This window comes from Leptonychotes weddellii, chromosome 13, assembly GCF_054177405.1.
Source record: "Leptonychotes weddellii isolate Sample4059 chromosome 13, ASM5417740v2, whole genome shotgun sequence".
NCBI classification, from domain to species: domain Eukaryota; kingdom Metazoa; phylum Chordata; class Mammalia; order Carnivora; family Phocidae; genus Leptonychotes; species Leptonychotes weddellii.
In genome coordinates, this window is record NC_138381.1 from 48,348,039 (window position 1) to 48,361,083 (window position 13,045).

Genomic DNA, 13,045 nt, shown 5'->3' on the forward strand with positions numbered 1-13,045 from the left:
ATTTTATTTATTTATTTGAGAGAGAGAGAATGAGAGAGAGAGAGAGCACGAGAGGGAAGAGGGCAGAGGGAGAAGCAGACCCCCTGCTGAGCAGGGAGCCCGATGTGGGACTCGATCCCGGGACTCCAGGATCATGACCTGAGCCGAAGGCAGTCGCTTAACCAACTGAGCCACCCAGGCGCCCTGTATTTTCTCTTCTTGATGATTTTATTATTATTATTATTTGGATTATTTATGTATTTGACAGAGAGAGAGTGCACTTAATCCCACAGCAATCCCATAAGACCATAGGATAGGTATTCCTATTAGGTCCTATGTGCTGCAGGTGGCAGGCCTGAGCTTGTAAGAATTTCAAGAGGATATAAAATATTTGAGTCTTGAAAAAAGAGTGACAGGCACTAAACCGTGAATAAAAACTGCAAAATCAAAATTAATAAAAATTTAATGAAATGCTGTTCTAACCTACCATTATGTTAGCATCACTAATTGTAACAAAATACCATTACATTTGAAAATACATACTTTGTGGATTAGGTATTTTTCATTTTGTGAGAAATTCTGAAATATGTACAGTTGCCAAGGAATCAAAGCTAATTGTAAATGAATTAAGTTTTACATGTGTAATTTTAATTGTAGATAAAAACTCTTTCAAAATGTTTACAGAAAGCTCATTAATGGGAATGGGGATCATTGTAAAATTTTTGAAATGTGCGGGGTGGACTTTCTTATTTATTGCAGAGGGGCAGGGGAGGGGCAGAGATAGTCTTAGGCAGGTTGCATTGAGCACGGAGCCTGACATGGGGCTCCATCTCACGAGCCAGAGATCAGGACCTGAGCCAAAACCAAGAGTTGGCTGCTTAACCAACTGCGCCACCCAGGTGCCCCATTAATCTCCCTTGTTTTATTATTGATTTATTTATTTTATTTATTATTTTTTAAAGTAGGCTCCACACCCAAAGTGGAGCTTGAACTCACAACCCTGAGATCAAGAGTCACATGCTCTACCAACTGAGCCAGCCAGTCGCCCCTACAGGGTGGATTTTCTAAAAGAAGCTGATTCCTGGGCCTATGAAGCTCCTAAATCACCTCATTACTCCCCTGCAGGATGAGAACTGATTTGCCTAAGGCAAGCAGGTAGGTAAGTATGGAGGTGAAACTCAAACCTCGTCTCCAGGCCATGGTGTTCTTTCTGTTCAGGGTCTCCAGGGAGCAGTCTCCATCAACATCTAGATCCCCTTCTTAAATAGGACCAGCCAAACCAATGCCTGTCACTGATAGACACACATTCTGGATTATGTTTACTTATATATGCTCCACTGTAATTATTTACAAAAACTAACCAGCTGCTCTTTCATTGACTCTTGTGAAATTGTGCCTGGAAGCTGTTGGTACTATATATGAAGTTGGAGATTTCACTGTGTGTGGTATCTCCTGGACAGTTTATAACAAACTGAAATAAAACCACTTTTAACCTATCCAGAGATGCAGGCGTATAGAAAAGGAGGGTAGTGTGGCAGATGACTTCAAGGGTTCAATTGTTACTCAGTCCTGGGTTTGAAAAATTCTATGACCTTGAGTTAGTAACTTCTCCATGCCTCGGTTTCTTCCTTTCTAAAACCAGATGATAATAAAAATAACTACTGAATTACTGTGAAGTTTTAATGAGATAATGTTCTGTTTGCTTGCTATAACTATGAACAGTTTATAAAGTTTGTAACAGTTTATAAAGTGCTCAGCAAATGTGAGCTCTTTGTATTATTACTTGCCTTCATTTCTTATCAATAGTCTAGCTCTTTGTCCAGGACTTAAAAAGCATGCCCAGGTGATAGGCATTTTTTATATTATTATAAATTGCCAGTCAAGTGAGAAGGCACAGCTCCTGCGGAGGGGTATATGGCAATGTCTAGTACAAATATGTGTGCATTTACCCTTTGACCCAGCAGTTCAACCTTTAGGAGGGTTTTTTGGGTTTTTTTTAAGGATTTTTTATTTTTAAGTAATCTCTACACCCAATGTGGGGCTCGAACTCACAACCCCGAGATCGAGTCGCATGCTCCACCAACTGAGCCAGCCAGGCACCCTTCAACTTCTAGGAGTTTTGAGCCAATGTCATAAAAGTAAAAACAAAACAACATAAATAAACACCTAAAATATATTGAGTGTCTGTAGGCCAAACACTTTACTATATACTTCAACATTATCTCATTTTATTTAAGCCTTTAACCATCTGGAGTGCTAAGTAGCTCTCACCCCGTTTTACAGATAAGGCCAGTGTGGCTCAGTCACTTGCTTCTGATTATAGCACAGTCAAGAAGTCATGGCTACAAAGTTTGAAACTAGGAATGTCTTTTTTTACTATCCTATACTTTATTACAAAACAGTGTGTTCCAAACTCGTGTTAGGAGTTTATATTTGAGGAGGCCATCTATAAAATCAATACTTGAAAGGAAATTAAACTAGCCTCTGTTTCGGGCGCCTGGGTGGCTCAGTTGGTTAAGCGACTGCCTTCGGCTCAGGTCATGATCCTGGAGTCCCGGGATCGAGTCCCGAATCGGGCTCCCTGCTCGGCGGGGAGTCTGCTTCTCCCTCTGACCCTCCTCCCTCTCATGCTTTCTGTCTCTCATTCTCTCTGTCTCAAATAAATAAATAAAATCTTTAAAAAAAAAAAAAAACTAGCCTCTGTTTCCTGATGGGCATATATTCAACCAACACTCCGTTCCACAGAGCCATATCTGGTAGCTTTCTTGTGTTCACCTAAGCATATGTGTTGGTTAAAACTAGGAAACACCTGAACATCCATACATATCTCCAAAACATTTCTGATCTGTACGGTGTTGGGACTGGCATCTGATTTTGCATTTCACTGACATATTACTGTGAAAATGCTTTGGCTTTATTGTCAGCAAAACCAAACAAAAGTCGTACGCGTGCTCTTTCAACTTAAAGCATTCATGCCTTCAACAGAGCTGTTGTATGTGCACCTGCAGCAATATTTAGGTATGTAAACATCTTAGTTAAATTACCAAATATACGTGGGATCATCTTCAAGTTGATTTTACAGTTAATTTTAATGGGTGTGATGGATAATTTAAGAGGGTGTAATTTCCAAGGTCAAACTCCAAACCCCAGCATCAAGTGATTTTAGCAGTTGTCTGAATTACGGTATGCTTCAAAATGAACAGTAAGTTCAGACTATAATTGCAGATTTAAAATGTAAAAGCCATTTTCTAAATTCAGGATAGTAGTACTAGAAGTGGCTCTGATACCCCTATTGAGTTGGCTTCAAAGACTGCTGATTAGACCACTGTCCTTAAAAGCTGCCTTCTTACATAGCTTAATAGACTTAGGTATTCTTTTAAAGGAGGAGCTTTGTTTACATTGACAACTTCCGGTAGATTGCTAAAAGTAATAAAAACAAACACATAGACACTGAAACTTATACACTTAAAAAACAAAAAGAAGAGAAAGAAAAGAAGCCATTGTCTAAAATTGGTAGATTTTCCTTTACAGCTTGATTTTGATTTATAAATTTCTATTTCCTACCCCAGAGACGGTAGTGAAGGTTAGGTTATGGCGCTTTGGATGCAAGTGGTTTTCTGGGTTATGCTAATTTGTTGCCAGGTGCTCAAGGCTTCTTACTCAGCAGAGAATAGTTTTTGGCTACAGAAGTTCAAAGATTTACAGAAGGCTGCTCTCTGGATATCTGTGGTTGTAATCACTTTAGTCCTCCTTATTCAAAAACTTCCAGTGTTGACAAATGGTGCACTGAGGAACATTGTGAATTTATAAACTACTTCATAAGAAAATATTGTTAATATTGATGAAATTAGTCGTTAACACTTTGTTGAACCAGCCTGAAAACCTTTCTTTTCTTCCCAGCCCCCGGGACTAGAAGAGCAGGTAAGGGGACAATCCCATCTGATGAGAATACCCCCAGTTTGGGGTTGGCTCCTGGCACTGCTCCCTCGGGGAGCTGCTCCCCTCTCCACAGAGATGTCATGGCTCCTGGTGAGGTAATCAGGGAACCCTATTCCTAGCTGCTTCTCTCTAAGTTCTCTCAAAGTGGGAAAGCTAAGGTTTAGGCTGGTTGTTTGTCTATGGCTTTGCCCCAAATCAAACTGACTTTCAGCCGCAGGCTACGATATAATCCTAGTGGAAGTGATTATTTGTTTGCGAGATCTTTGGGCACTGGGAAGAGGCGGTGCTGTAGGAAGGCTTGGGAAGACTGCAGAGAATGAGCAAAAGTAAAGAAGAGAACAAGAGCCTATTGAGCACCTACTGTATTCTGTACACTATGTTAAGTCCTTTACATATATTGTTCGGTCTTTACAGCTGCCCTGAGAAATAGAGGTCTCCATTTTATCGGACAAGGCAAATGGTGGTTAGTGGCCAAACTCATCCAATTAGTGGTTGGCTTTCTATTGCCTGAGGGGGCACCCTGTTCACTTTCTACCACAGGGCAGAAAAAGAAATGTAGCTGGAGGAGAGGAGAAAGAAAAACTTAAAAAAAAAAAAAGGATGAATGTGAGAGAGCTCTGAACCTCTGCCAGGAGTTATTCGAGGTTAGTGCTATCTGAAGTGAGGGTAACCCCAAGAAAGACTGGAAACTAGGCACACCTTGACTCCTCTGCCAGTTTCTGGGTCAAACTGGGTCATCCTTGCCATTTCAGGAGGAGCCTAGTTTTTTGGAAGCTATTTGGTAAATTCTTGACTTAATGCTCATCCTGCCAGAGACATTACTATGTAATAGGAAAATTTCACCCAAAGTATGGTAAGTCTCAGCAAAATACATTTGAGAAGAGAACATTTGTTTGTTCAGTAGGGTGATCCAGGTTCAAAGTTAGCCTTGTAAGCAGGAGGTCTAGGTTTCTTTGCAGAAACAACTCTCTTGGGGCGCCTGGGTGGCTCATTTGTTAAGCGTCTGCCTTCAGCTCAAGTCATGATCCCAGAGTCCTGGGATTGAGCCCCGCATCAGGCTCCCTGCTCCGCGGGAAGCCTGCTTCTCCCTCCCCCTCTGCCCCTGCTTGTGCTCTCCCTCTCTTGCTGTGTCTCTCTCAGTCAAATAGATAAAATCTAAAAAAAAAAAACAAAACAAAACTCTTGAGTATTGATTTCCCTTTCTACAGTATTCCATTTTTAGCTTCCTGACACACTGCTTTCTGCCTTTCATTCTGGTAGAACCAGGAGGAACTCCTTACCCCAGGCAGCCCTTCCCTATCTCTGTAGCTATCTGACTTAAAGGTCTGAAAATATGTTTGGTTTTGATTTCCCACGGTACAAATGTTGAGACCTCATTCTAAATTTATTACTAGAAATAGGTCCATCAGCTATCTATTTGTTAATGGATTTACCCCCGTCTAACTTGACAGCTGAGCATACGGGCTTTGCTCAAAAAATAGACACAATGACAAGAACAAAATTCAGCTAGGGAGGAAATGACATTAATAAATTTGGAATATATTTTAAGTGTTAAATTCATTTGGGGTTATAGTGTGAACATTTGTGTCCCCCCCCAAATTCATATGTTGAAACCTTACCGCCCAAGGTGATGGTATTAGGAGGTGGGGCTTTTGGGAGGTGAACAAGAAAGTGGAGCCCTCATGAATGGGATTAGGGCGCTTATAAAAGGGATCCCAGAGAGCTCCCTCCCATTTCCACCATGTGAGGACACAGAACTCAGCAGAAGAGTGACTGCACTGGACACCAGATCTGCTGGTGACTTGATCTTGGACTTCCGGCCCTCTCAACAGTGAGAAAGAAATCTCTCGTGGAAGCCACCAAGCTGCAGCAGCCCAAATCAACCCTGACAGGGATATTTTGAGATACACTGCATGTCCTACTATGGAAAACAGTATTTCAGTATTCAACATGCAGGTAAAGCCAGATCATAGCTTCGTGTTGGAAGCACAGCTCCAATTTTTATAGATTTACAATATAGACATTAAGCTGTGGGTATTATGAATTTTGAAAATGAGAACAAAGATTGACTAAAGCTTTTACTTATTTTCCTCCTATGCCTGAGGAGTCATTTCATTTTCTGCATCAGAGGCTATGAGGCCGTAGAAAGCACCACCTCAGATGTGACAAAAGTCCTAAGGCCCCCCGCCCTGAAGGGGATTGTGGCTCATGAGCCATTACCATGGAGAAGTAAGATACTTAAAACCTATCTAAATAAAATGAAGTGACAAGAAGAAAAAAGGAAAACAAAAGCTCCACATGCCCAGGGGAGCTTTTGTTGATGAAATGGAAGCTGGTCATGGAGACAGAATGATTTTACTGTTCACACAGGTTTCACCTCTACAGCTAACTGAAGCCCCACAGCATGCCCACACAGGAGATGATTGCGGGCCAGGGCTTGGAGAACCATCTTGTCTGTTAGATTTTTTTCATAGTGGCTCATCTGTTCCCATTTTTGAAGACGTGGAACTTTTCCAAAAAAGCCAAACTTCATTCCCTTGTATAGGCTTTCAGAAGAATTTGATGCCATTTTGGTATTGTGGATTCTCACCTACCTATGAGGTCTAAACAAATCACTTCTGAGGCAAGTTCTCCTCGCAGAACACACCCTGGTTATCAGTCATCAGCCTCTGCTGTCTCATCTTGTCCCTGCAGGCTGGATGCCTCCTCCCGAGTGCTCCCCTTGCCGCATGTCTGAACACACTGTGCATCTGCTGGCTGGGGCTGGACCCTTCCTCCCTGGAAAGAAGGAGCTGCCTATAGAATGTCAGGGCAGGCCTCACTCAGGCATGACTCAACTCTTTGTGACATGCATTCTTGTTTCTCCTTGATGAGGCTGGTGTGCTGGTCCTACTTGTGGAAATATATGCCTGGCTCCCTGCCTTCTCCCTGCTTCAATTTCAAGAGGGAAAATCCCTTCTAAGAGGGATATTTAGAAGATTCTATCATGGAATTCATGGTACAGTATGGTTTTGCCTCCATTGGATGAAAGAGTTTTTCTCCCATTACCATGCCGCAAACACCTCCCACCTCCCCTTTCTCCCAGTTTGCTTCTGGATTTTTCTCTCTTACCCTGATTTTCTCCCGGTGGGATTATCAATAAAAATTAGAGTCGGGAATTCATCGGTGTTATCGATAAAACTTTGCAACTATTTCTTTCAAAGTTAAGTTTTTTTCTGGTCAAGTATTTTTCTTCATTGCAAAATCACGACAGCATTGATGTGTGCTACTGTTTAAGCATAATTTTCAGTCTTTAAAACGTGAAAGGACATTTGACTTTTAACCTTACCATTAATGCGATATAAATAGCTTTTTTCTTTCTGCTGATTTAAAAAGCTTATGTGAAGCTGCAAAATGCTGAAGGGGGCACCCCTGCTTCAGAGAAAGAGAGAGAAGAAAGTTGCATGACAAAAACACTTGGTGGGAAGTAGCACAGGGAATCTTTGTTGATTTTTCTCTTACAACTTTGAGAATTGTTTTTCCTTAAAAAGAAAAGACAAGCTACCTAAAATAATTACTTGCTATTTTTAGAGTTCTATGATAATCCCAAAACAGAGTCATTCCTAAAGAAAAGGTAGGTTTCATTTTGGGCATGGATCCGCTCCACTGATTTATATACTCCTTGACATGATTAGCTGGAGGAAGCTGCCTTAAGTTCATACCACAGATGGAAAATAGCAAGTAGAGTAATCAGCTAAGCATTCATAAAGACTATTGTCTGAGGTTTGATTTTGAACCAAGAGATAGTCTCACACGCATTCCACTGAGCATGCTGGTCAAAAATCTCACATTCCAGATGCACCAAGAATGCATGCGTTGAGCACACGCACCTCCCCCCCCCAAGACTGCACTCCAGACAGCCCCCTGAGCACACGTGTTCTAACACAGTTACAACAGAGCATGCTCCCAAGCCTTCCAGCTTCCACAGCCCTCAGCCAAGAAGCTGGCCCAAAGATGCTCAAGCAGCAGTTGAAGTGGGCCCGACCTCAGATATCCACAGCTGCCCTAGCGCACTTCCCGTGAGCCCCAGGGGCTCAGAGGAAGCCAAGAGATAAGGAGGCTGCTGAAAAAGCCCCAAGTAGTCATTCTGCTGTTTGCCCTTGTTTTTCCCGACTCTCATCATTCTCTGGACAACACAAACCTGTTTGGGGGGTTCAGCTAGGCTATGCTACCCAGTAGTGACAGGAGTTACTAGCAAAACGATGAATGGAATAATAGTTCCAGCAGAACAAGAGTTTTTAAGTTATCTAACGTTCTCATGGCTTCCTGGCTTTTTAAAATGTTTATTTTGTCTTTCCATCCTTTTGTTGCAAGTGGAATACGGTTCTTAAGCCAAACAGGCAACGTAAAGCTCGGACTTCAAAGCCATTCCTTGATAAAACATCAAAACAGCCCAGGGTGGACCAACTGTTATCTGGAATTCTACAGATAATTAACTGAAACTCAGCGGCTCCATTGCCATGGGGAGTTTCTGCAGACAAGGCCATTCTCAGGGACCTGCTTCATTTTGTTGCTGTGTCTCTGTTTTGTTAGGCCGGGAGAGGCTTGGATAGTCTCTCAGTACATGTTCCCGTGCCGAGAAAACTCGACTCCTGCTTGGCCTCGTAGAGGCCTGGAACTCTCACAGTACCCTCCCTTGCCCTCAGTGTGACATTTTGCTCCTTTCTCGACCTGGTAACACCACTGCCTGCACCTTCTCCTGGTCCTTTGCTTACTTGAGAAGAGCGGCATGCTTTCCACTGTGACTGTCAGAAATACAGCCTTTTCAACTTTGTTTTGTAAAACGTGAAGGTACCATATCTACCTGAGGCACAGAGTTCCCCATTTCGGGTCCGCCAGTCCCGTGGGTACGTGACTGAGCTCCTCCCTCATCTCCCAGCCTTCAAACCCCAGCCCATCCAATCCCTTTGCTTGAATTAAGCAGATGGTCTCACCACTCCTACCCCCTGGCATTTTTCCACTTCCCACCTCCATGCATTGCCCATTCATCAAGCCACAGCTCCCATTAAATGTGAAGACTCACCTGAAAGCCCACCACCTCTTCCAAGGAGCCTCCCCTGATTAAGCAGGGATGAAGGAACCTCCAAAGCATGACTGACAGACTCCCGATAAATGAGAACACACACACCCAAAGCAAACACAGAAACTCACAAGAAGGGAAAATGACACATTCGCTACTTGCGGACTGTGTGCTTCTATGAAGATAAGGAGATCAATTTTATACCAATAACCAATCATTTCAGATGACGGGGTATTTTTAACATTCTTGGGGGTTAGCAAACCCTGCTGTCCTCTCCCACACCAATCCTCTTTCCTTAAACCCCCTTCCCCCCTCTTCTTAGCTTCCTGGATGCACGACTAAAGGGGATTGTCGCTCGCTAGGTATGGGTGATACAAAGACCACTGAAGGAAGCTGGTCCTCCCAGCTTCCCAGCCCTCCTCGGGCTGGTGGATCGCATTGCCCGAGAAAAAGCTGCGTCTGAGGCTTAGTCAATGCCTTCGCCACTCAGTATTCTCGTCAGGGAGCTTAAACAACTCCATGCCACCTCCTTGGGCAAGCACGTTGGCTATGTTGGGATGAAGGACCAGAACACTGTAGAGAGAAGGCCCTGCTGAGAGAATGGGGGGCAAGGTTCCTGGCAAGACTCCATGTCCAACCTCAAATAAGGCTGCTGGAGAGCAAGGGGATCTGTAAAGAGCCCTGGATCGGAGGCAATCACACCAGGGAACAGAACCAGACGCGTTCACTCTCCTAAAGGCGCCCTCTTGGGTCAGTGTTCATGCCACTTGTGGAGGCCCGAGAGACTCATGGCATAAAATGACCAGAACGAGGAGAGACACAGACAGAAGGCTGACAGCAGGCGATTAGAACAGGCACCACACACTGCTGCCACAGACGCTTTCTGCCTACAAAGCCACGCGAGGCAACCTTCAAGCAAAACAGTATTGGTTTTGTGGTGGTGAGAACGTACCTTCAACTGCAGAACTCAGTTTTATGACACCTTGAATAAAAACAAAAAGTGGCAGTTATATAATGGACCCAAATGACCTCTTCTGGTCTTCTCAAAACACACACATGCTTCGGATCTAGAGTTTTTGCTGGCATTTTGGGGATTTAACTAAACAAACATCAACTTTGAGAACAAATTAATTTTCAGTCCATGATTAGACTAAATGGTGTCTTCATTTACCCCACTCAAACCATTTGGGGGAGTTTTTCGCTGAATAAGGGATCTGACACGTTTTTGGATAAAACAACGGCCAAGTCGGTCTGAATGACTATTTCTGTAAATAAATCATGCGGGATAATGAATTGATGAAACTTCACACAGCGGGACACCAGTGTCTAGTACTTTCTATTTACTGCTATGTATAGAGATCATTTGATACATGTCGGGGCAGGGTTTCTGTCGAAATATGTAACAGGTGGTTAAAAACCATGGTGTGATCTGGCAACTTCCTTCTCTGAGGTGGTTGGGCCACAGGCCATTTACTGGTTGGATGTGTTCAGCGATCCTGCTCCCTGCAGGTCAGTGAAAGGGCTCCCTGAGTGTGTCAAATTGTTCATGAAGCAAGTAGACATTACTCTTGATTGGATATTCATGTGCCTTTTTGGTGCACTTAAAGGTGAAAATACTCAACTGAGATAAATAGACTGGATCCAATGATTTGATTAAAAAATCATTTTTTTGGTAGGTCATAGTTATAAATAAATAATATTCCTCAAACCCTATGTGAGAGCCATGATACTTTAGGCTGAGCAAAAATGTCTATTTACAGTTTCATGTGGTTGACATTCTGGTTCTCTTTCCAACCAGAGGAGTTTCAAATTAAAAATTGAAACAAAACCCTTTTCAAAATTGATAAGCCAAATTGGTATGAGCGTGAACACACACTGCTTTTAACAGACTGTTAACAAAGAGACAAACTTGCTCTTCACTACAACTTTCTTAAAACAGCTGCTTTTAAGTTACCTATCAAATTTCATCTTTCCGGCAGAACCAGTAGTGTCTGGTCAATGTTTAATAAGGGACTCTTCAGAGCAAAAAGTATGCATAAAAATGTAGGTGTGTTTATCATGATTTTTATTGATATAAATAATCTAAAAATAATAATAAAATACACAATGCTCTTTATTTCAAGTTCCATATAGTCAATTGATTCACACAGAATGCTTTTGTTGAGTTTGGTCCAATTCTTGTATTCATAGCTAGCAAGTCAATCATGATTTGACAAAATCACACATTGAGTTTCATCCCAATCTGCTCTTTCCCCAATAAATTTATTATCATTTTATCTCTTCTGCGGTTTACTGTTGAGCCATTTTCCACACTGTCATATAAATTATTTTCATTAAATTAAAACGTTTTCAACTTTAACACTAGGTAAATACTTCCACCATGGCGTATTTCAAGCTACCAGGCTGATGTCGCGAATGTGGAGTTGAAAAGAGATGGGCAAGGAGCAATACCATTCGGTAGTATTTTGACCATGCAAGTACAGTTGTTGTAAACAACCTCAAGAGTATGGAAAGTAAACTGTAGTCAAATGATGAGGAAGGATAGAGTTTTAAGTATTTATTACCTTTGTTTTTAATATAATTTATTTAATTAGAAGTTTGTATCTTTTATAATAATGGCTGTGTTTGATAATGGGCTCACAAAACACCTCAAAATATAAGAATTCGCTCTTGCAAGTTGGTGTGAATCAGGGCTAGCATAACGTTGTCATCAGTGATGTTTCTTTCCACTTAGGCCCAGAGAAGAAAATCTTGATCTTCAGAATACTTCCTGAGCTATTCATAAAGCGGGTTATCATTTAACTGAATGAGGCACACGTAAGTAAGCTTAGCATTTGCTATTATTTTTCCAGTAATTTCAAAACCTTTAAAAACTGTCATACGTAAAAATATACCATCCACAGATCACCTGGGAAATAACAGTCACTGACAATCAACCACGAACATAACCTAAATGGACTTGCCAAGTCCACTTATGCCAAGAGGGATGAGTCACTGGCTTATTAAGCAATGATCCTGTTGTTTTTTTTTTTAAACTGTAGAATTCTGGGGCACCTGGGTGGCTCAGTTGGTTGGGCGACTGCCTTTGGCTCGGGTCATGATCCTGGAGTCCCGGGATCGAGTCCCGCATCGGGCTCCCTGCTCGGCGGGGAGTCTGCTTCTCCCTCTGACCCTCCCCCTCTCATGCTCTCTCTCTCTCATTCTCTCTCTCAAATAAATAAATAAAATTTTTTAAAAAAAATAAACTGTAGAATTCTTATACAGGAAATCAGGTCATGATATTGATTTTTTTTTCAGCCATATTTATTTTTGTGTATAACCATGGTGTCAGCAAAAGCATTCAGATAAAAGGACAACAATGTGCTCTAATCAAGGTGCTCTGATCAGGCTTTATGCTGGTAAAGCAAGAAAATCTAAACAAATTTTTATGGGATTTGTGGGTGGTGGTGGACCAGAGCCCAGTAATACATTTATTGAATAAGGGCAAAAAGGTAAGTTAAAAAACAAGTAACAGTCTGATTTTAGAGCTCTAATTATTAACATTATATTAATAAAAACATTAGTGATTCATCAACTCCATATAGACTTCTCCTTTTTTTTTTTTTTAAACCCCAAACCAGGCTTTTTCTTATAGTAGAACAGGCCTTTATAAAGATATTGCAAAGTAACTATGTTGTAGTGAAAATATAGAATTAGCCAAATCTAATTAGATAGCTACTTTTAATATTATACAAAAGTTGTAGAATGAGGGGAAAACATTTTATTTTAAAATACAAATATTTTTAAAAATTTGAATATTTAAGAAATGGTTGATGTCGATGCTGAAAAGCTACACGTAGCACTGTTGACTTCCAGGACACACAATTGACGTTATCTGGCGACTGGCTGACATTGACATTGCCTGGAATTCAGGGTAAGCCATAACACATACATATATGTATATATACACACAATGGATCCTACTCCTCCCCGTCCCCCCTTTAAAGTTTCATCGTCTGCAAATGTTTGAAAAAAAACTTTAAAAAAAGAGAAAAGGAAAAGAAAGCTAACTGTTCTTCCCTCAACTTG

At 41.6% G+C, this 13,045-nt stretch overlaps 1 protein-coding gene across 19 annotated transcripts in view; it reads right to left on the minus strand.

The window, feature by feature from the left end:
- Window positions 1–13,045, minus strand: part of DLGAP1 (DLG associated protein 1) — a 305,491-nt gene that overhangs the window by 105,856 nt on the left and 186,590 nt on the right. For 10 of the 19 annotated variants that reach the window (XM_081801560.1, XM_081801558.1, XM_081801562.1 and 7 more), the window contains one exon: window positions 9,930–9,959. The exons of the other annotated variants lie outside the window; for them this stretch is intronic. In XM_081801560.1, coding sequence (XP_081657686.1) covers window positions 9,930–9,959 — 30 coding nt within the window. The remainder of the gene's footprint in view (window positions 1–9,929; window positions 9,960–13,045) is intronic. 19 annotated transcript variants of the gene reach the window in all.